Source organism: Lepus europaeus, chromosome 11 (genome assembly GCF_033115175.1).
Source record: "Lepus europaeus isolate LE1 chromosome 11, mLepTim1.pri, whole genome shotgun sequence".
In the NCBI taxonomy this organism is placed as follows: domain Eukaryota; kingdom Metazoa; phylum Chordata; class Mammalia; order Lagomorpha; family Leporidae; genus Lepus; species Lepus europaeus.
The window spans coordinates 75,920,586-75,945,186 of record NC_084837.1 but is presented as its reverse complement, the minus strand read 5'-3'; the positions used below and the strand labels follow the sequence as shown (position 1 = coordinate 75,945,186).

General features: G+C 37.5%; 1 protein-coding gene across 2 annotated transcripts in view; it reads right to left on the bottom strand.

The window, feature by feature from the left end:
- The window catches only part of UNC13C (unc-13 homolog C), a 632,546-nt gene that overhangs the window by 218,710 nt on the left and 389,235 nt on the right, over positions 1–24,601 (bottom strand). For both annotated transcript variants that reach the window (XM_062204781.1, XM_062204780.1), the window contains one exon: positions 1,255–1,340. In XM_062204781.1, the coding sequence (XP_062060765.1) occupies positions 1,255–1,340 (86 nt within the window). The remainder of the gene's footprint in view (positions 1–1,254; positions 1,341–24,601) is intronic.

Here is a 24,601-nt window from a genome sequence, read left to right as displayed (position 1 = left end):
CCTTATTTATAGTTCAATTTGCAATTCTAAACAGTGTTGGTGCTGAGAGAGTATTTAGGGAATTATTTAACTTTGAGATATATTCTCTGTGTTGCCCTATATGATCTGGATTTACTGAGAGTGGGGTTTCCAGTGAAGAGACTTGCTGCTGGCCCCATGTAAGCTCTGGTTAAAGTTTAACCATGTCTACCCATGGATACTACTTCCATGTCTTGAAGGCAAACATCTAGAGTAATACACTCACTCACCACCTCAGTTAAGCGTGCTTTTGTAAATTAACTGCCATAAACTTTCTTGAATTAGAGCATGATCCTGCAAATTAAATATGCAGCAGGATTCTGCAACTTAGATCAACAGATTAAAAGTCTCTGTATGTGTATATACATATATACATATATAATATCCTTCATTTAAAATATTTGCTAAGAGAAATATTTCATATTTAAATATCTGCCTACACATAATGAAATGTCTTGAAAGTAGGACCCAAATCTAAATATGAAACTCATTTATGTTACATATACACACAGCCTGAAGGCAATTTTATGAAAATTTTCAAATAATTTTATAGACAAAAACAACCTCTCATGGTGTAGAATTTTCCACTTCTTTTTTTTTTCTTTTTCTTTTTTTTTTTTTTTGACAGGCAGAGTGGACAGTGAGAGAGAGAGAGAGACAGAGAGAAAGGTCTTCCTTTTGCCATGGGTTCACCCTCCAATGGCCGCCGTGGCCGTCGTGCTGCGGCCGGCACACTGCGCTGATCCGAAGGCAGGAGCCAGGTGCTTCTCCTGGTCTCCCATGGGGTGCAGGCCCCAAGCACTTGGGCCATCCTCCTCTGCACTCCCGGGCCATAGAGGAGAGCTGGCCTGGAAGAGGGGCAATCGGGATAGAATCCGGCACCCTGACTGGGACTACAACAGGGTGTGCCGGCGCCACTAGGTGGAGGATTAGCCTGTTGAGCCATGGTGCCGGCCGAATTTTCCACTTCTAATATCATATCAGTACTCCAAAACTTTCAGATTTTAGAGATTTTATATTTCTGATTTCCAGATGAGGCGTACCCAACTCACAGGTCTTTGGGACTTTATATACTTTAGGACATTTATCTTCATACCATGTGGAAATACAATTTAGAACTAACTAGATTATAACAGTAAACATTTTAATATATATGTTTCTTATATTAAAACTAAGAACACAAAATTACAAACTCATCTAAAACACACATCTATTAAGTACAGATGTTATAATTACCTTCTAATGCATACTTCATATCCAATGCAAAAAGGGTCCACATAATTTCAGCACTTACTTTTCCCATGTTCAGCTCTTGAGGAAACCTAAAAATGAACATATTTTGTTAGTGTATCAGAAAAAAGAATGTGTCTAAAAAATAAAACATCACATTTTACATATATAACTCAGTACTTGTTACCTGGTTCATACATACTTTTATTTGTGATAATTATCGAGAAGAAATTTCAAAGATGAATAAAACATTGCACACTGGAGTGCAGTGATAAGCAATTATTGGTTGGTGGGAAAATGGACTATTCTGTCAGAGCCAGGACTTCAGCGAGATGTGGAATGATGAGTGTTGTGTCTGAAGAGCACCTGCAGTTTTATCAAACACTCCATCTTCTTACGTCTCAATTTGGAGTGTAAGTCAAATGAACGTGAGTAGCAGATGCCATAAAACAGCGAACATTTATATTTCACGTGTATCCCTGGGCCACTTTCCTGAAGCAAACTTCGGAGCTTCTATTCTCTATGCACTTAAAGTGAATTATTTCAAGGAAGACTCTTCACTCCCTCTGGCAAAATAGCCCATTGTGGAACCATTGGTCAGTACTTCAGAACTCCCCAGCAGGTCTGTGCTTTAGAGTCACTAGCCTTAGGCGGACAACAAGAGTCCTGTTGCTACTTAGAGTGTATTCTGTTTGCATGTGTTTTCAATTTCATAATGAGGATTCTAGCAATACAAGCTCAGTGAATAAGTTGAACAAACCTTTCCATTACATTGCAAATACTCCACCCCAGAATGTAAAAGAATGTTCTGTTCTAATATACACATTGATATACAGGCTCACATTTTACATATACACACACATTCACATGTGAGCAAAAATAGATCTGCCATTTGTATATATTTTTCATCCAAATCTGAAGAGTAATAGAATCTCCTATAGAATAGAAAGTGTTACCTAATAAACTGTGACCTGCATATGTCATTGAATAAGAGCAGACCACTGACATACATAGAACTGTTTTAGTTCAGCTTTCCACCAAAAGCAGGATGTGTTTCCTCAATGGCCCTTACTGACTGTGATCTATCAGCCCCTCATACAATGTCAATCAATATTTTAAAACTTAAATGCAGACGCTTTTCTCTTTCTCAGATATTTAAATTCAAAACTCTATTGTGATCAGAAAAATTAATGTAACTCAGATACATACAAATTAATTTTCAACACTAAATTTTATTTTATTGATATAAAGATAACTTATTTATTTCAAAATATTTCATTTGTAGATAAATACTAACATCATATAATTTATAGCATGTGACTTTTTATGTAATAAATTTGCGCCAGCTGGTTCACTTCCCAAATGGAAGCAATGGCTGGTACTGGCCCAGGCTGAAGGCAGGAGCCTGGAACTTCATCTGGGTAAGCAGGGCCCCAAGCACTTGGGCCATCTTCCACTGTTTTCCTAAGTGTATTAGCAGGGAGCTGGATCTGAAGCAGAGCACCCAGGACTCAAATCACCATCACGGTCAGCTGCTTAACCTGCCGCACCAGAACATCTGCCCCCAAAAACAAATCTTAAAACAAACAGACAAAAGCCCTGTGGTTTGCGTGATGTGGGGTAAGAAGAGGGACTGTAAAGTCTCATGAACAATTATGTGTGGGGATAAAAATATTCCACAATTTAAAATTCGTGGTTGTTACATGACCACGTGTTTGTCTTCCAGTTCATCAATTTCTACAGTTTATTACTGCCATCTTCTAAACTCTTCCAGTTTAACAGGTGGTTCCATTCCTTCCTTGGTAAGAAAGATGCTTTTGTCACAGGTTTTTGGTCTTTCTTCCTAGTATTGGTATATATGTACACATTTCTTTTAGGAATTGCTTAGCTACATTCAAAAAATGGATATATCATGTTTACTTTATTAATACAAAGTAGTACAGAATTTTATTTTTCATTTCTTAACTTTCAATGATTCTATAATTTCCTAAGCATCTTTCAGTTGTTGTTTTCAGCCCTAACCAGATTTAATATGAAAGAATGTATTCTGAATGATTCTAGTCTTCTGAAGTTTGTTGAGATTGCTTTATAGTCCAGTATGGAGTTAATTTTGGTAAATATTCTACCCTTTATTTCCCATCTATTGTTTCCCTGAGTTTGTTCTGGATGCTTTCTGTTGGACTATGTTCATATTAACTATTTCTCTCTTCAAATATATCTAGCCTACTATGAAATCCATATACTGTTATGAATTTCATTTGTTGTAGCTTTTCAATTCTAGAATTTCCTTTTTCTTTAGTCATTTCCAGTTCACTGCTGAGCTTCTCAATTGTTATTTAATAAAAATTTCAAAACAAAAATGTATACGAGTGGCAGGTAGCCAGTGAGAGGCAGAGTCATAGAGAGAGGTGGCACCCAACTTTTGCTTCACTCCCCAGGAACTACAGAGTCTGTGGGTGGGCCAAGGCCAAAGTGAGGATCCAGTAACTCAATCCAAGTCTTCCTTGTAGTTGACGGGAATCCAATTACCTGGGCTGTCACTGCTGCCTTCCTGCATCAGGAGGCAGCTGCAGACGGGAACCAGAGGCAGGTATTGAGCCCAGACTCTCCAACATGGGACACTGGTGTCTTAACTTTGAGGCCAAACGCCTAATCTAATCTTAGTTTATAAAATATAGTAACCATCGTTACTGTGATATCTAGTATCTAACCCAAATTAACTTTTTATGATGCCTAGTTATTTTTGAGTGGATAGCTTTCTCTGTGTTTATATATGTATTATCTCTGGATGATCTTAGGAACGACTCAGTGAATGATTGATTTTCTTCTGGCAGTAGTGACTTAGGGTTGTAGAAAGAGCCTTAACCCAGTTAAAGACTGGGTGCATCCAAAGCAGGCCAGCATGTTCACCATTACTCCTTTCATCCAGACCTCTGCAGCTCCACTGCGTGCTGGGCTGTTTACTGTGAGTTCCAACTCCTCTCTTCCTGTTCTCAGCTTCTCAGATTTTCTGCCCCCGCTTTCTATGCAGCCTCTCAGACTCTGAGTTGTTGCTTTCACATAGACAATGTCTTAAGGGGAGGAGACTGGCACACCTCTACTATGTTTTTCTAGTAGATGCATATGTATTCCATAAAGATGGAAATGCATGAGGATTAAAAATATCAGCACCACGTTAATAGTTGTGTTTGGGTGAGGAGTAAAGTGACCTGGGTTTCCCAAGGTTTACGCATGCACAAGGCTTCAATCAAATCTGCAGTGTTTTATTTTGGAAAAAATACAAAATCATATACATTTACAAGTAATAAAAATGATAAGCCCGGCGCCGTGGCACACTAGGCTAATCCTCCACCTGCGGCGCCGGCACACCGGGTTCTAGTCCCGGTTGGGGCACTGGATTCTGTCCTGGTTGCTCCTCTTCCAGTCCAGCTCTCTGTTGTGGGCCCAGGAAGGCAGTGGAGGATGGCCCAAGTGCTTGGGCCCTGCACCCGCATGGGAGACCAGGAGGAAGCACCTGGCTCCTGGCTTTGGATCGGCACAGAGCGCCGGCCATGGCAGCCATTTGGGGGGTGAACCAACGGAAGAAGACTTTTCTGTCTCTCTCTCTCACTGTCTAACTCTGCCTGTCAAAAACAAACAAACAAACAAACAAACAAAAAAAAACCTGATAAGTAATATAGTACAAGATAATGCCACTGACTCAACATTTCTTTAATAAGCAGCAATTAAGTGAGGGCCCAGCAGGTGCCACACACTGTGTTAATGGTAGATTACATACTGCTAAATAAAACAGACATGCTCTCTGTCCCTCTGAAGTTTTCAATCCAATAGGACTGGCAACAAAACACACACACACACACACATTATGATAAGCCTAGGAAGAAAACTGTAGGGCAAAAAGGCAGAGATGATTGTGGGAAATGGTAGCTTTGTTATGTAAAGTTTTGGAAAAACAACAACTCTGTCTATCTGTGGCTGGGACAACAGTTTATTGTCAATGGAAGGTGAATCCTGTGGTCTCTAAACAAACAGGAAGCAGCAGCATGAGAAATCTTGGCAACAAGCGCTTTGGAATTTTTGCTGTTAGGCATCAGCTGTGATAGAAAACTTGGTGCATACCGCACGTGATGGTTGAAGGGCATCAGCCAATGACCAGCACAGGCAGGAATGTGGAGAACAGAACGCCAACCATAGCTGGAGAGATACTAAAGGTAAAGACCAAAGAGCAAGAACAAAAAAAAGGCACAGGTGAAGGGGCTGTCTTGTTTGAAATTCTTTTTTCGATCTTAGGGTAGAAGCAGCTTCAATAAATGTGGCTTAAGGGAAGAAAGCCAGACACAGAAAGACAAATACTGTGTGTTCACCCTGATATGTGGAAGCTTAAGAACAAACTTAATCTGAACACACAATAGTGATTACTCGGGTCTGGGAGGGATGAGGGGGATAAGAGGGAGTTTGGATAATGGGGATCAAGTCAGAGTTAGATCAAAGGATTAAGCTCTGGATGTTACACACTGTAGTGGGGTAACTATAGTTCACTATGACCTACTATGTATTTTATAAGTCAAGGGAGGAGGGAAGTCCCAGGGCTATAATCCCAAAGTAATGTGGAGGAAGGGAAAATGTTGATGGCTCTGATTTGATCAGTAAGTGTTGTATACCTGCACCGACATGTCGCATTGTAGTCCAAAAACAAGCACAATTATTGTTAACAAAAAATTCCAAAAGTAAAATAAATGTGATTGACAGTGAAAAGGGATATATCATTAGCGTGAAAATTACTGAACATAATAAAACTAAGAGTATGAGATGCAGAAAAATTTACAGATACAGTAATTCATAGAAGGTAGTCGATAAAAATAAGATCCTGTGTACTTTTAAAGGAGAATAAAAATAAATTGGTAGATGAAATAGGCTACATATCTCAGCTAATGGTTGTAATTGCCAGCAGAAAAGACTCTCAAAGTCATTTCTAAAATATTTTTTATTTAATCTAAAATCTTCTATCAGATAACTTCAAAACACAGCATCTAAAATAGGATGTTAGTCACAGGGTTTTCTGTTATATAAGCACTGTCAGGCTTGATTTTCATCCTTGCAAAGCTGTGGTTTAAGTGTCTCATTACTACTGTTATATCCTAAACACTGCACAACCTAAACCCAAATCAAATCATTTAAAGTAAAACCAACACACTGGAAAAATATACACAACTTATGTAAAGGGCAAAAGGGGTAATATTATTACTAGTGAAAAAAACTGATACAAATCTATAGTGACAGGACGAAATGTTGGGAAGAAAAGGCCTAATGAAAAAATAGACCATTAGAAAAGAAAAGACAGAAAACCTAATGACCATATTAAAAGAGATGCTAACCCTTTCCACTACACAAATAAATTGCAATTAAAGTAACGGTAGGGAAGGCCAAGTGGTTAAGCTCCAGCTCTGGACCCCTCTCCCCCCACTTTTCAGAGTGCCTGGGTTCCAGTCCCAGCTCCCAACTGTCATTCCAACTTCCCACTAATATGCACTCTGGAGGCAGCAGCTGATGAATCATGGACCTAGAACCTGGCGCCCAGGGGGGAGACCTGCACTGAGCTCCTCGCACTTGGCTGCAGCTGGACCAGCTCTGGCTGCTGTGGACATCTGGGGAGTGAGCCAGTGAATGGCACATATCTCTGTCTATCTGTCTTTTTCTTTCACTTTGCATTTCAAATAAATGAAATAAATACACATATAATATAAAATAATAGTGCAGGTGGTGGATGCTTGACACAGTGGTTAAGCCATCGGTTGGCACGCCCACAATCCATATTGGAAGGTTTCGGTTCAAGTCCCTACTCCATTCTCCACTCCAGTTTCTATCTAATATGTGTCCTCAGAGGTAGCTGGTAGTGGCACAAATGTTTGGGGCCCTGCAGTCCACGTGGGAGGCTTGGACTGAGCTTCTAGATCCTGGCTTTGGTCTGGTCAGCCCTGCATGTTGTAGCTATCTGGGGGTGAACAAGCAGTTGGAAGATCTCTCCCTCTCCCTGTGTCTCTATTTCTTTGTGTATTTCTTTATGTTACTCTGCTGTTCAAAAGTGTTTTTTAATAGTGTAATTTTTTTAATTTATAAGCCTAGAAACCATAAAAATTGATGATAATTCAGGTTTTTGGAAATTGATTTCCATATATTTATCTAGTAACTCTCTCCAAACTTCCAGTTTTTATGCTATAACATAAAACTCCTCTGCTCCCCAGGAGTTCTCCCTACTGGCTGTATCATCCTTCTACTATTTGATACTATTGGATAACATGCAGTTATTAAAAAAATAGGGTCGATTTGTGTGGATTGACATGAAAATATGTCAGGCAGTATGAGGCACACAAAGCAAATTACAGATTTCTATACACAATATGAGCCCATATTTTGTAAGACACAATATAAAAATAAACATCATTAAATCAATTTCTGTGCTTATATTTGCAGACAATATTAGTGCAAAAACACATTGAACCACAGCAAATGTATAAGGCTCCATTTAAGGAAGGTATTTTTTAATGATGTTCTATACAAAAATGATTCATCAGAGTTTTATTTTCTACTTAATTTTCAACAGTCCTGTGAAACAGAATATGGCTCTTTTTAAGCCATAAAATTGAAATATTTCTTTCAAAAAAAAATAGGGGATTTTACTAAATATGTATGTAAATTATTTAAAAAGAGAAATATTATTCAATTATTTCTAATGAAACCCCAATTTAGCTATTACTCTCTCTCTTTTTTTTTGACAGAGTGGATAGTGAGAGAGAGAGACAGAGAGAAAGGTCTTCCTTTTTGCCGTATTACTCTCTCTTTTACAAATGAACAACAGGTGGGGCTGACACTGGCACAGCTGGTTAAGTCACCACCTGCAATGCTGGTATCCCACAAGAGCACCCAAGCATATCCTAGCTGCTTTATGTCAAATCCTGCTCCCAGCTAATGTGCCTGGGAAAATCAGCAGAAGATCACCCAGGGACTTGGTTCCCTATCGTCCACACAGGTGACATGGATGGAATTCCAGGCTTCTGGTTTTGGCCTGGTGCAGCCCCAATCATGTGCCCATTTGCGGAGTGAATAAGCAACTAAAAAATTTTTTCTCTTCCTGTCTATTTCTCTTCCTTTTCCTAACTCTTGCTTTCAAATAAATAAATAAATAAATAAATCTTTTTAAAAATGAGGAATTGGTCATCAAAATTTGATATCTCTCCAAAAAACCAACAGCAAACAGTCAAAGTTTCTGATATGTAGAGTAGACATACAAGTAAGTTGAATAACAATCATTTTGCATTCAGGAACATTTGCAATTAAGAAATGTACACTATAAAGGGATTACATAAATAAGACAAGTGTCTGCTAATAATAATTGATAGAATTAGAAAGGAGAGAACTATCCAACATGGGAAGTGGGATACACAGCAGACTCATAGAATGGCCAATGTCCTAAACAGCACTCTGGTCTCAGAATCAGCCTTTAAAGCATTCGGATCCAGCTAAAAAGCCCATGAGAGTTTCTCAGGCATGGAAAGCCAAGACCTAAATGAAAGATCCCTGTGAGTGAGATCCCAGTGGAAAGAATGGGCCACCAAAGAAGGAGGTACCTTTCTCTGAAGGGAGGAGAGAACTTCCAATTTGATTATGGCCTTGTCTGAATAAAGTTGGAATTTGTGAACTCAAGAGACTTCCGTAGCCTTGGCAGCTCATGACAAGAGCCTCAGGTGATTACCAACATCATAAATAAGAATGTCAATTGTTAAATCAACAGCAGGAGTCACTGTGCACTTACTACCTATGTAGGATCTCTGTCTTTAATGTGTTATACTATGAGAATTAACAGTAAACATAGTCTTCAAACAGTACTTTATACTTTGTGTGTCTGGGTGGGTGCAAACTGTTGAAATTTTTACTTAGTATATACTAAGTTGATATTCTGTATATAGAGATAATTAAAAATGATTCTTAATGAAGAATATGATGAAGAGGGAGTAGGAGATGGTATGGTTTGTGGGTGGGAGGGTGGTTATGGGTGAGGAACCGCTATAATCCAAAAGCTGTACTTTTAAAATTTATATTTATTAAATAAAAGTTTTCTAAAAAAGAAATGTACACTAAATATATAAAATATTAATGATATAATCAGAAATAGCGCTCATGGTTCTTGACCATATTTTTTCATTCTATTTTTATAACAATGAAAAATTCCAATCATTGAAATCTATAAAGGATTTTTTTTTTGGATTAGTATATTGATTTCCCTTTAAAATATTTAGGGTTCCAATTATTGGCTTGTTATTTTATGTCTTAGCTCTTCTTCAAATTTAAATCTCAAGAATTACTTCTAAGTAGAAAACAATCTTTGGAGTCTCAGACATCATTTTGATCTGCGTTAGAAGAAGGCTTGTTCCATTACAACATGCTGGATGAAACTGGGCTGTGCTTACTATTACCTATGGAAAGAACAGATATCTCATAACAGAAAAAAGAAAAAATGCAAAGTTTCTGTATTTAACAGTTACACAGGTTCTTCTGAAGTCTGTATCTTTATTTCACTTTATTACCCCTCTATGGTATTTGGACATACTTCTGTGAGTTTTCTCATTTTTTAGCCTGTGAATCGAGATAACAGCTAGATTCATCAACTTCATAGTCAATAGAATCTCCTCTCTTGTACTCCCCTCTAGATTTTCCCTTGGGCATATTTATGGATTTTGTTCATCCCTGCCCTATTTTTAGAATCTCATCCATAATTCAATTCTTTGCTCTCACTTGCTCCAAGAATTATACTAATATGTTAGTTTATCGCTTTGCCTGCATTTCTTCCTTTTCCACACTCTTTATCAACTTCTAATTTACTGTTTAAAAACAATTTCTTATCATACGTCCATTAACACATACAAATTTGAATTTATTAACATGACTCTCCTGGCTCCCCATCATTCGATACAACTTCTCCCATCTCTCTATTTTCAAAAAAATATTTATTTACTTGAAAGAGTGGCAGAGAGAGGAAGAGAGGGAAGATCTTCAACAGCCAGGGCTGGGCCAGGCCAAAGCCAGGAGAAAAGAATTCCATCTGAGTCTCCTCTGGAGGAGGCATGGGCACGGGTACTGGCACCATCATCCACTGCTTTCACTGCATTAGCCGGGAGCAGAATCAGAGGCAGAACAGCCAGGACTTGGACCAGCACTCTGATGTGGGACGTTGGCATCAGCAGCTGTGACTTAACCTGCGGTGCCACAACACTAGCTCCTGACCCCCGCTTTCACTCCTTCCACCTCCATTCCCAAACACTTGAGGTGCCCTAGCCACCCCGATCCTGGATGATTCTTGACAGGCCTCTTGTTCCATATCTTATCATCACTTTCTCTTTTCCACTGCTCAATTCTCCTCAATGTCTGTGTATTCATAACGTCTCTCTTCCGCTTCCCAGCACAGCCCTGGTGCCCACTCCCTCGGAGCCCCTCAGTAGTACTCTGAGCACAGGATTAGCAATGATTGAACAGAGATGAAGTCTGGATACAAACAAAGGGCACAGTGTCTGTAACTGGGTCATAACTCCCCTAATGTTAAGAGTTCGTGACAGTGTTGGTGCTTTTGTACTGTGCTGATTCCATCATCTTACTCTTGACACAGAATTGAACTTATCTGCTATGAGTCTGCTGACATTTCAGAACTGATGAAAATAATGGGACCATTTTTCTCTTTAACCAATTTTGTTTAACATCGTAAAATGCTTCTTTTAACAGGGTTCAAGAAACACTTTTCCCAAAATTTGTCACCACGGCAATATTGCATATTTTAAGCTGAAGGGATCTGAGAAATAACAGGTACAGGAAGGACTTTCAGACACTGCCCTGAGGCAAATCATAAAACGTTAAAAAGGGGCAGGTGTTCGACCTAGTACTAACAATTACGAAAACTGTATCCCACATGGGAGTGCAAAGATTCAACTCTAGGGTCTAGCCCCCATCCCGGCTTCCTGCCAATAGACACACTGGAAAGCAGCAAATGATGATTAAGTAGTTGTGTCCTGTCACCCATGTGGGAGAATTAGATTGGGTTCCTAACTGCTTGATCCAACTTTGACCCAGCACCAACAGTTGCAGGCATTTGGGGAGTAAATCAATAGCTAGGAGTATCCTCTCTCATACTTGAATAAATGTCTAAAAACCCTAGGAGGGGCCGGCGCCGAGGCTCACTTGGTTAATCCTCCGCCTATGGCGCTGGCATCCCATATGGGCACTGGGTTCTCCTCTTCCAGTCCAGCTTTCTGCTGTGGCCCGGGAGGGCAGTGGAGGATGGCCCAAGTGCTTGGGCCCCTGCACCCATATGGGAGACTAGGAAGAAACACCTGGCTGCTGGCTTCGGATCAGTGTAGCTCTGGCCATAGTGGCCATTTGGGGTGAACCAACAGAAGGAAGACCTTTCTCTCTTTCTGTCTCTCTCTCTCTCACTGTCTATCTGTCAAATAAAAAAACAAACAAACAAAAAACAAAAAAACAAAAAGAAACAAAAAACCTAGGAAAGGTTTTCTGACCTCTAGAGCAGATCATCAGATCCTTGTGTGAAAAATGACCCCCATACCCAGAGAAAAGTGGCACTTTCACATTTTGAAGACATGAAAATGGCAAGAGGAATGTAAATGAACAAGTGGTGCTATTGCCCACCATTCACTACATTTATTTCTTGCTTTGGTAATGTGCTCCATCACATTTCTCCAAAACTTATACTCTTCATCAAACCTAAGGTAAACAAAGGCTCAAGTCTGACCAATTTTAGGGCTCTTTATTTCCTTATGAATGCTCCATGTGTAAAATCTCTTCAATAAATTTCTGTGCTTGGCCAGCGCCGCAGCTCAATAGGATAATCCTTCACCTGTGGCGCTGGCACCCCGGGTTCTAGTCCCGGTTGGGGCATCGGATTCTGTCCTGATTGGTCCTCTTCCAGTCCAGCTCTCTGCTGTGGCATGGGAGTGCAGTGGAGGATGGCCCAAGTCCTTGGGCCCTGCACCTGCATGGGAGACCAGGAGAAGCACCTGGCTCCTGGCTTCGGATCAGTGTGGTGTGGCGGCCGCAGCGGCCATTGGGGGGTGAGCCAATGGAAAAGGAGGACCTTTCTCTCTGTCTCTCTCTCTCACTGTCCACTCTGCCTGTCAAAATAAATAAATAAAAATTAAAAAAAAAATTCTGTGCTTTTCTCTTGTTAATCTGCCTTGTGTTATAAAAGCCCCAGCAAAGAACTCACAAGGGTATCCTTCTCTCTGCAATACAAACTAACACTAGTTATGTTTATACTTTCTATCTATTATTATCTATTCAGTCCACATGATTTAAACTATACTATGGGCTAGAATATAATCTAGTGACAACATTTATAAAACAGTTTCCAAAAAATTTCTTTAATCCTTTCTACTTTATTAAAAGAAAAAAAAATTACAGTTATGAACTATATACAACAGAGGAAAGAAAAAAAACATTGCTGGGAGTGAGAGGAGACACCACTTTTCTCACAACATAGATTGTATCAAGTTCTATGTAATCATATTATTAGCTAGACTTTGTTCTCAATCTTTTAAGAGATCACAGAATAATATTCCCATAATAGTGGTTTTTTGCACTGTGTACGAATTTCCTTCATGGATTTGCAAATATATCATCTTAGTTTGACACCAAATTCTATAAGCTTTAGCTTCGCTGCTCTTCTAGCACCAGATCATGATTTCAAAGTTAGAAATTATTTCTTCCACAGTTGAATACTTCTCCCCTTTTCTTTGGTCTAGCTAAGAAGCTTATGCCATCTCATATTTACTAGAAGATCCCTTTCCCCACAATTTAACACATTTCTGGCTATTTCCTCTGTATAATCCACTATACTATAATGTGGTATCTAAACCTCAATACAATCCAAAAGATAGAGATTTGATTTCCCCTCTGCTACTTAACTAACTTACCCAGTGGGATTGTGGGTAATCTTTTTAAAACTCAATTTCCTTATCTGTCAAGTGGGGATGATAACAACTCCAACTTGGGAGTTTTTCTAGGACTACTATGAAAATTAAACTGAATTTTATATGTAAATACTTTGTATGCACACTGGCACATGTGAAGCATGGAATAGATACTTGCTGGAGATAATAAAATACTAACTATAAATGAGACTTAGAGGGAACACATTATTTAGATTCCATTGATTTCTAACATGAGAAAATCATCACAGAAACTGAATGCAAGGTTATGTTTGTTTTGCTAATTTTATTGTACAGGGATAAAAGGTGTAAGTGAAGTTAATGTCAGTAACTTTAATTGTGGAGGAAATTTCTCATCCACGTACCATAGTAAACTGGTTCCATACACCTTAGAAATCCCAAGAGAGACATTAACAATTTATATTCTAATTATAAGTAGGTTCTAAATTATGACAGAAACAGAATTGAGATGCACTGTAATTTTCCACAAATGTTCCTAAACTGGTAGGAATTATTTTATATACTTATTCAAGTACACATAAAAATATTAAATACCCAGGTCCTATCACATATACATACTTAGATGTAAATTTTAAAGTTATCCCTTCACATACTAATATTAATTTGTGAGGTTTTCCTGTAAACAAATAAAATTCTCTAATGTATAGTTCCACCTTTTTTTCATTTCCAGTGCAGTCATAGCCTAACTTTATTATTCATAGATAGGAAGTTTAATGAAATAAGTGATCCATTTCAACATTATGAGAATGTCTCCTGTTCTTAATTTGCAGCAATTAATACAAAGCATAAATGTTTAAAACTTGAATTTTATGAGACACAACAATTTGGTAATCTAATTTATTATCTCACAATTCTCTTAGTGAAATAAAGAAAACATAATCTACTACTGCCAAATTTGATAATACTGATTCATTAGTCACAACAGATAAAATTAGAATCCATTAAAAGTGAAAAATGATTTTGATATGCAAAGTTTGTCTTTGAAGCAAAGTATGTTCATTGTTACAAATGAGTAAACAATTATTCTGTGTTATTGCCTGTCATGTACGTGACTAAGGCTTCATTAGCATAGCTAAAATTCAAGGGACATTTAGTTTGCCATGCTCTTTTCAGATTACAAAGAACAGCCTTTGTTAATGTGTTCTGATTGAAGAATACTTGACATGCATTACTGCAATTAACTGCCATTATTCTGAACAGAAAGAACAGCCAAGAAGAATGAATACTATAAATTGGTTCCACAAATTAAAGCTGTATAAATAGAAACTAAAAGACTAAAACATATCCTAACATCGCAATTAAGGGTGAAAAATCAACTTAAGCTTTGGCATAGGAACTCATAACACTTCCTGTAGAGAACTTGGGTTCCATAAAACAAGTGGATTACTAACACCATTTAAAACCAATCATCTTTTAACCCATTTGTTTTATCTACATTCATATTAGTCAGTTATGATATTATTTTAATGAACCTGACCTTTAAGTAAGCATGTTTAAAAAGAAAAGTAAAACTTGGTATGGAACTAGGTTAAGGATTGAAATCAGCATTTTTGTAAGACAATGAAAAGGCAAAGGTGGAGAGCACCAGAGTTTGACTAAGTATTTGTAATTTGTGTATTGTCCTGGGTAGAAGAGTTTACTAAGTTCAGAAAACTATATTTTAGACTGTCACAGTACTTCTGGATTAGAGACTGGGGCAGAAGTAGTCTTTCTGTTCCCACTGTGGGAGAGCAGAGATGAGCATCACATGGGGAACAGTTACTCAGTGCAAGTATCAGGCCAGGTGCTTTTTATGCAGTATGTCCTTCAATTCCAAGGATGGTCCCATGAGTTACAACTTAATAAATTTTTAAAATTTAGAAAACAGTCTGACAGAGTTTGCAAAACTTTCCTAAAATCTCAGGACTTTGTCTTGCTCAAAGATATTGGACCTGCCGGCGTCCTAAACTGGCGGAGTAAAGGGGGAGTTTACTGCTCTAGTCCAGGAGAAGGTAGTTTAAAAAAAAGTGGAGAGACTGCAATCTCAGAGCAGAGTTTAGGGAGAAAACAGCAGAGGAAACTCTACCAAAAATAGAGGGATATTGTGGACCTACGTGGAGGGTGCGGATGCCCACAATTTAGGACTCCAGTAGGCGAGAGCCTACACACCAGCATTGGAAAGTGAGGTGAGACCAGACCCCAGCAGCCCAAGCCACTGGTGTCACTGGTGCTAAAGCCTCAGAAGAGTCTAGAGGGAACCCGGCTTGGAGCTACATGGGGGGTAGTGTACCTGCCAGACTAGAGGAGAAAAAAAGGAGAGACATGTTTCTCTCCCCCCAATCACTTTACAGTGGCGTCCTGTAACAAGCTGATAGAGAGGGGACATTTTAGACATTCCTAACAGCTGTGCCAGCTTGTGTCTGTGTCCAGCAACCAACTGAGTGGAGACTCCTGACTCTGGTGGGGAGAACTAACAGTGGGCTGGGAGATTGTGACTGTGGGAGGCTTCTGTGCCAGGACTGTGGGAAAAAAAAAAAAAAAAAACGAGGCTGTGAGGTGGGGGCTCATGTTGTGGCTAGGACTTTGGGCAATCACTGTGGGAGAATCCACATGCTGAGGGCTTCCTGGTTCCCTGGTGAGGGACATTGCTGGGGAATCTGAGCTTACACTGAGGACTGCACAGATCCTTTGTGTGTGATCCTTGGGGCAGAGTGAATGAATATTATACACTGGGGCTAGCACTCAGGCACTGGTCTTCTTTAAGGAGAGGAGATCAGCTGAGCAGAATAAATTTCCCTTCTGGTTAAAAAAAAAAAAAAAGAGGATGTTTACCATGCCAAAACTAAGCATGTCAACTCAGACACACTCTTCACCCTGGAGAACTTAACAGAGCTCCCTGGCCACATGCACTACAAGCCTATAGATATTCACTGAGAGAGACACTCCACTTATCTACAGAGGCAATAGTACAAAGATAAAAGCCACCACAGCAACAAAACAAAGAAGAGACCAACATGTATCTCCACAAATGCAGAACAACAAACACACCAATTCAAGAAACAAGAATAAGGACAACTGTTAGTTAGTAAAATGGCTCAGTCTTATCTCGATCTATACCCTGATACCATCCTAGGCTCTAGCCCCGGCCACCATTGCTGGATGCCAGGTGGCCACATTGTCCAACATCTGGTGTCAGCTCCAACCCCATCCTATTAGGATTTGCTGCTCCTATCTCTCTGCCTGCCCCTGGCAAAATTTTAAGAGGACCTGATCCTGAATGCATGTCTCTCTTTTCTCTTGCTCTCTTTCTCTCCGTCTCCTGATCTGTCTCTCTCTCTCTCTCTGTCTCTTGATCTCTCTCCGGATCTGTCTCTTACATTCTCCTTCTCTCTCTTTTCCTTTTTTGCCCCTTCCCTCCAGTCTGTCGGGTTTCCCCCAATAAACCCTTTCCCTTACTCCGGTGTTTGGTGTGTTTTGTGGCAGCCTTACAAAGACAACATAACAGCCCCAGAAAGAATACAACACTTCAATATTAGATTGTGAAGATGATGAGATGGAATAAATGCGAGAAATGGAATTCAAAAAATTGATTATAAGAGTACATAGAAATAAACAGAAGCAAATGCACAAAACTACTAAAATCTGTACAGGACATGCAAGAAAATTTTGCCCATGAAATTGAGATCTTAAAGAAAAAGCAAAATGAAATGAAGAATTCAATAGAACAAATTAAAAATGCAATGGAAAGCCTTAACAATAGAATCAGTGAAGCAGAAGAAAGAATATCAGACTTAGGAGACAAAGCACAGGAAATTATAGGATCAAAACAAAAGCAAGAAGAGGAAATTAGAAAACTAAAAAACACTGTTGGGAATCTACAGGATACAATCAAATGATCCAACATATAGGTTCTAGGAGTCCCTGAAGGCTTGGAAAGAGAGAAAGGATTAGAAGGCCTTTTAAGTGAGATACTAACAGAAAAATTCCCAGGTTTGGAGAAAGAAAGAGAGGATCCCCAAGTGAGGATCCCCAAATGTGGCTACTTTCTGCCCTCCTCAGAGCTCGCTTCACCTTTTGGCCCAGGGTTCTGTGAGGTCTGAAACTTCCTAGAGTTCTCCACATGTTAAACCGAGTTCTGCTTTTGATGAGACCAGTGAGTATATTATATATGTTAACATTTTTCTCTGATACATAGAAATGTCATTGTGTTTTTCTATTCATTTGTATTTAATTGCAACAGGTACCACTTAACATCTTGAACTTTATATTGTTGTGAGTAGCTATGTTAGAAGTTCACTAACCAGATCTAGATTAATCATGAAAACATAAGAAAATTTTATATTCAACAAGAGGATTGAGGTCCATTTTCTTACTAATGAGATTCTTTCCTTACCATGAATTATGCTAATTTCAAAGGTTTCCTAGATTCTGATTTACCTCTTGCTTGATGAGTGATTTTGAGAGCTTCCTAAACTCCCTCCAGGCTGAAATTTCATCAGCTACATTTTGGGTGGATGATAACAGCACTAACATCATTAAAATCAAATATATTATTAAATATTAAACTGTACAAATGTTTAATACAATGTCTAGTTCCAGTTAATTTCCATAGGTCCCAATAGGATAATGTTCATATCTATGACATAAAATATTTAGTTGTGTCTAAAACTATCAGCAAGCATAAGACCTTGAAAAACTCCAAATCATTGTTCTCTTTCTCTTTCCTCTGTTATGTGCAGTCAGGGAGGTAGAAAATTGAAGTCTTCAAAAGTGTTTGGACAAGTACAAGTCATTCTTACAACTGCACTCTTGTGCACTTAAAAAACATTCTCATCCTCTCCACACAAAGTATTGCCTTGTGGCAAAATATCTGATTTGCTTTAAAATTAAAAAGGGCTATAATTAACCTAAGCAAGAACTTGCAAAATCACTTCTTTTCTAATTTTCATGTCAGCCAAGCATTTCAGCATTGATGTTTGGATTTTCTGGCTATCCTCTTTCACACTATAAATCCCAGGTCTGCAGAATTGATTCCTTGTAGGAATGGACCTGTTTGCATAGATGCTGAGAATTCAAATTAAGGCTTTCCTTCATATGTCAACATCAGTGTCATTACAACTATATTAGAGTACATGTGTTGGTCCATATAATATCATACTTATTTATTCAACTTTGGTTACAAGAGTTAGAGACTCAAATAATGACAAATAATTAATAGATAATTTTATAAGAATGCTTTAAGTAGTGGAAGAAACAGTGTAAACTCTCTTGTCATACTGTGCTGGAAACAGAGAAGCTGAACTTGGTTTAATATGCAGAGAACTCTAGGAGGTTTCAGGCCTCACAGAACCTTGGGCCAAAAGGTGAAGCAAGCTCTAAGGAGAGCAGGAAGTAGCCGGAGATGGGGATCTTCACCGACTTCACCGACCCTGCCACTCATTTCTGCTTTCCTTTCCATTTCTCTCTTTGTTCACAGACAACTACATTCTTCTTCTTCATTCTGTTTACTTCCTAGCTTCTGCTTATACTCCACATTCACCTCTTCTTAATTTCAGATCTTACTACAGTCATCTCCAAGCTTGGAACTTTTCCATGTCTAAGCTTTTTGTCAACTCTCATTCTCTGGATTTCTGAGTTGAGTGAATGTAGTTTTTCTTACACCTATTTTTTTTTTTTTTTTTTTTGCCTCGTTAGATTATTTCAACAAAGGTCTGTAGGGTAAGGAATTTAATTCCAGAATGACTTTTGAATGTAGCAAGCACAGTAATAAACCAGATTCTGACTTGGGATTAATTTTGCACACATCTATTTTCTGAATTAAATTTCTGTGACACCAACTTTGTATAGTGCCTGGTATAATTGAATATTCAGCACATATTTATTAAATTGAATTGAAATGGAAGTTTTAAAAATGAAGCAGTAAAGAAAAGAATGGCATTTAAAATTTTAGGCTAAAAGAATCAAATATTGATCCTATCTTTCCTGTACTTGCTACATATCAAGGTAACAAAAAGCCTTATTAATAAAGGAAATCTTTTATCTACAAATAATTATAACTAATACATGTTGAAGAAATGACAACATTATAAAACCACAGTTTTTAAGACTGTAATGAAATAGTTGGTGTTAAAATGATTGTAAATAAATGAAAGCATTCCAGGAAATGTTGATGGAGTTTGTAATGGTTAAGATATCAGCCAGGACATTAACTTCTAGAACTAATGTGCAACCAAGGGGAGAAATGACTTGGAAGAGCAAAAGAAAAGGCACCACAAGAACTTAAATGCAATAATCTAGAAGCTGGTGGACCTTATTTGGCCCCTGAATGAAACATATCGAATATAAAATAGTATTAAAACAAGAAAATCAGGAACATTTGATGATAGAATAGGAATTATACAATTATCATGATATTAATATTATTAGTTGTGATGTGATATTTTGAGATGCAGGAAAGTGGCCACAATTTTAACGATCAATAATTAATAGTGGAGGGATGGAATTATAAACATCTGAGATTTGTTTAAAACAATTCAGAAAGGAGAAAAATAAAATGAAAACTCAAGAGATAAAACACTATAAACTGTTGGATTTCAGTGATAGATATATTACACTATTTTATACTTTGTATACTTTTTGGTACTGTGAGTAATAACTTCTTAAATAAAAATAACTCAGGAAAGCTGTAGTGCCAACAAAAATCCATGGTTTTAATATTTTGCACATTATTTTCCAAGCAGTAAATACAAGATGCAAATCCCTGATCCAAGTAGCTTAAACTCAGTCTTCTTCACTGGAATAAATGAAATATATTTGGAAAGAATTTGAAAATAATACTGTGGCACATCCGAAAGCCCCAAGAAAATAAAAGCAGTATACTTCATCTTTGCAAATGAAACAGAACATCTTTTAAAATTGGTCCATTTTTCTACTCCAAACATTGAATATTTTTTAATTTACATTCTTAATGTAAAAAGAAAATAAATTGATATTTCACTATATCTTTATTTTCGGAGGAAGCTTAAAGAAATTTCACATAATATACTGCATACAAATGAATGGAATAACAATGGATGAAGCATATTTTTGCTTCTATTTTGGTCAACATTAAAAAAAAAAAACCAAAGTAATGTAAAGTCGCATAGTTAAGTGAAGTAAGAGTATAATTTTCTAACTGTTTTAAACAGTGATGAGGTTTCTTACTTTTAGGCACAGATAATGAATCTCACCTATCTACTGTATTTGATACCAATTTAAAGGGCTATCCTATACGTTTACAATTGCCTACTACATGTACTGATACTACTTGGAAGCCAGACAAGTCACTAAATCTGTATAAATCCTGACATAAATCACCATGCACGTCCTCAAATTCAGGCTTTCCTTTGTATTTCTCATCACAGATAACAGTACCCATTTACAGATGTCGTATTTTCATTGTCTCTACTTCTCTTTCCTAACACTCTATTCAAGGCAGTTTGTCAAAAAGATCCATTGATTTATCACCTTAATGTTTCACAAACCCGACTCTAATTCTTTATCATCTACTCACTGGATTACAGCTATGATCACTGATGAGTTAGGCTACTGACAGAAGAAAGGCAATAATACAAAAAAAGAGAAGAACTCAATTGAACTTAAAACCAAAAAATAATTCAGACACTTGAAACCCAAAGCTGGATTTTTTTTCTCCAACAGCCAACACAATTCAGAAGTGCCTAATCAGTTGCACAGGACAAAGGAAAGAAAACAAACAAAAAAATATAATAAAGGGGAAACGGATTTTATACACAGTAAGTAATAAAAAGTAAATGGCAGGAGTGACTATATACAATAAGAAATTTGACAACTTAGGTTAAATGGACAATTCTCTAAAAGACTGCAAAAGCTTAATCAAGAACAGGTCGTTAACCCAAATAGCAGTCTGCATAATAAAGAAATGGGACTTTGAGCTTAAAAACTTCCTGCCTGGAGTGGGTCTTCACCTAGTGTTAAAGAGATCTGTATCTCACATCGAAGTGCCTGGGTTCAAAACCTGGCTCTGACTGCTGATTCCAGCTTCCAGTCAGTGCAGACTTTGAAGCAGCAGCAATGCCACAGTAATTGGGCTCCTGTCACCCATGTGGAACACCCGAACTGGTACTGCAAGCATTCTTTTGAGAAGTGAACGAGTGGATAAGTGGCTCTCATTCTCTCTCTCTTTTTTTCTCTCTATCTTCTCTGTCTCTCAATTCAAATAAAAATTTTAGAAAATGTCTAACTTCTCTGTTAAATTGTATTAAACACTCAATAAGGAAAATTACAAATTCAACAAATACTCTTGCAGAGAAACAAAATAAAGGTAATGTTCCCTAACTCATTCTATAAAGCCTATACAATTACACTAATCTAAAAACCAAAAGATGACATTATAAGAAAACCAGAACCCAAAGTCCTCATGAACACAGAGGCAAAAATTTGTAGCAAAATCATATCAAATGAAATCTAATAATATATAAGAAAGATTACACATCAAGACCATGTAGAGTTGGTCCTAGCAAGGCTTATCATGTAGAAACCAATAAGTGCAAACTATATGAATATATTTGAAAAGTCAAATTATATGATTATCATAATATAAATAGAAAGGGTACTTAAAAAATCCAATACTTATTCATACTAGAAAAACCTTCCAGAATAATAGAACAGATCTCTGTCAAGTTGAGGAAGGACTTTTCATGAAAATCATTTAACATTTGGAATAAGGTAAAGATGTATACTCTTACTCATTTTATTCAAGATTGTATTGAATGTTCTAGCAAGAACATGGAAAGACAAATACTAAAAGACTTCCCAGATTGCAAAGAGAGGAGTAAAATTCTCCTTATATTAGACAAGAAGATCATTCATTTAAACAATCCTAACAAATATATAAAAATGAAAGAAATTTTCAAAGGCTGAAGGTACAAGATAAATATATGGAGGTCTGTGTGGTGGCACAGAAAGTAAAGCTGCTGTGATGCCTGTGTCCCATATGGGCAGTGGTTAGAGTCCTGGCTTCTCTCCTTCCAATCCAGCTCTCCTACTGGTGTGTCTGGGAAAGCAGCAGAAGATGGCCCAAATGCTTGGGCCCCTGCCACTCAGGTGCAAAACCTGAACAGATCCCTGGGTTCCCAGCCCCAACCACTGTTCACATCTGGGAAGTGAACCAGTGGATAGAAGATCTCTTTGCTCCTCTCTCTCTCTCTCTCTCTTTCTCTCTGTAACTCTGCCTTTCAAATAAATTAATATTTTTTAAAAAGAGAAATATATACTTATATATATGCTACCAACACCAATGGTAAATTGAAGTAAAATATAATTGATGAAAAAATAAAAATATCAAATACTCAGAAACAAAATTAATAAATGATGTGTAAAACATGATCACTAAAATGACAAATATTGCTTCAAGAAATTAAAGATCTTAAGAAACAAAGGTATATGAGGGCCAGTGTGGTGGCACAGTAGATTAATCTTCGACCTCCAGCACCGGCCACCCATATGGGCACAGGTTCTAGTCCCAGCTGATCCTCTTCCAGTCCAGCTCTCTGCTATGGCCGGGGAAGGCAGCAGAAGATGGCACAAGTGCTTGGGCCCCTGCACCCATGTGGGAAATCTGGAGGAAGCTCCTAGCTCCTGGCTTTTGATCAGCTCAGCTCTGACTTTTGTGGCCCTTTTGGGAGTGAACCAGCAGATGGAAGACTTTTCTCTCTGTATCTTCCTCTCACTGTCTGTAACTCTCTCAAATAAATAAATAAAATCTTTAAAAAAAGAGATATATGAATATACTGTGTGCCCAAATAATATTATTCAATGTTTTTATGTTTTTAAGTTTTCCCCAGATTAACACAATACATTTCCATTCAAAAGTCCAGTAGGTATTTTTCCATGTAGAAATTTACAAACATCCAAAATTTAAATGGAACTGCAAAGGGGCTGGACTTTTATATCAGTTTTTAAGAAATATGATAGTAGAAATCATAACATTTTAAGATATATTATAAAACTACAGCAAAAAAGAAGTGTGGTACTGGCACAATTATATGCATATAGGTCTATGGAATAGAATACAGAGAATAGAATTAAACTCTTGTATATGTTGTCAGTAGATTTTCAATATCAGTGCCAAAGCTATGTAACATGGGAAATATACTTTCAGTACTTCAGTAGAACAGAAAAATATTAAACTTTTCTAAGTGCACCCAAAGAAACATACACTCTATTATCATAGTTTATACAGGAATTGACTTGACATGAAACACAGACCTCAACATCAGATGTCTAGCAGAAAACTGTGATGTTGCAAGATTATTATAAAGATCTCTCAAATAGGATACAATAAGCCTACAATATAAAAAACTAATCAATACATTGGATTACTCTATCAACACAGTTTTTTAAAAACTGCTCTCCTAAAGGCTATTGTAAGAAAATAACAAAGAAAGTTACAGAATAGATGAAAATACTGCAATGTTTATATCTGACAAAATACTTTTATCTAGAATATATAGGGGAGCATTACAACTCAATAATAATAAGATAAACATCCCAATTTAGAAATGGGAAAATGATTATAGCATAAACATCACCAAAGAAGACATAAATTTCAGCTAAGCACATAAAAAGATGGCCATTGCATAAGAAATCAAGAAAGCACAAATTAAAATCATAGTACGATATTATTTTACTCCTATAAAAGTGGCCACATTTAAAAGACTAATCACACCAAGTTTTAGGACAATGTAGTCAGTCCAGAAAGCAGTTTGATAGTTTTTAGTTAATACTAAATACCCTCCCCACAACCTAAGAGAAATGAAAGGATGTATCTATACAAAAATTTATAAATAAATATTTATAGTTCTTTAGTTTTGAAACAAATCCAAATGTTTTCAAACAAATGAACAGATCTTCCTCTGCTGGTTCATTCCCCAAATGGCCGCAACAACCAGGGCTGAGAACCCGGAACTCTATCCAGGTCTCCCACACGAGTGCAGGGGCCCAAGTAGACCCAGGCATTGCAGGTGGCTGCCTAACTCACTGTGCTATAGTGCCAGCCATTGTTCTACTTCCTTTAATACAGTTATGAAAATTAAGTATAACTATTATGTATTTTTCATGCTATAATTTTAAAATCTTGGAAATTTCAATTTATTCTACGATTTTTATAATGTATATTTCACTGTCATATCCTGACTTAATATAGTTGGCAAATGTTAAGGATTTGATTTTTTTTTTTAAGATTTACTGATCTGAGGGGGCCCATGCTGTGGAGCAGCAGGTAAAGCTGCCTGCAATGTCAGCATCCCATATGGAATCCGATTCAAGTCACAGTTGTTCCACTT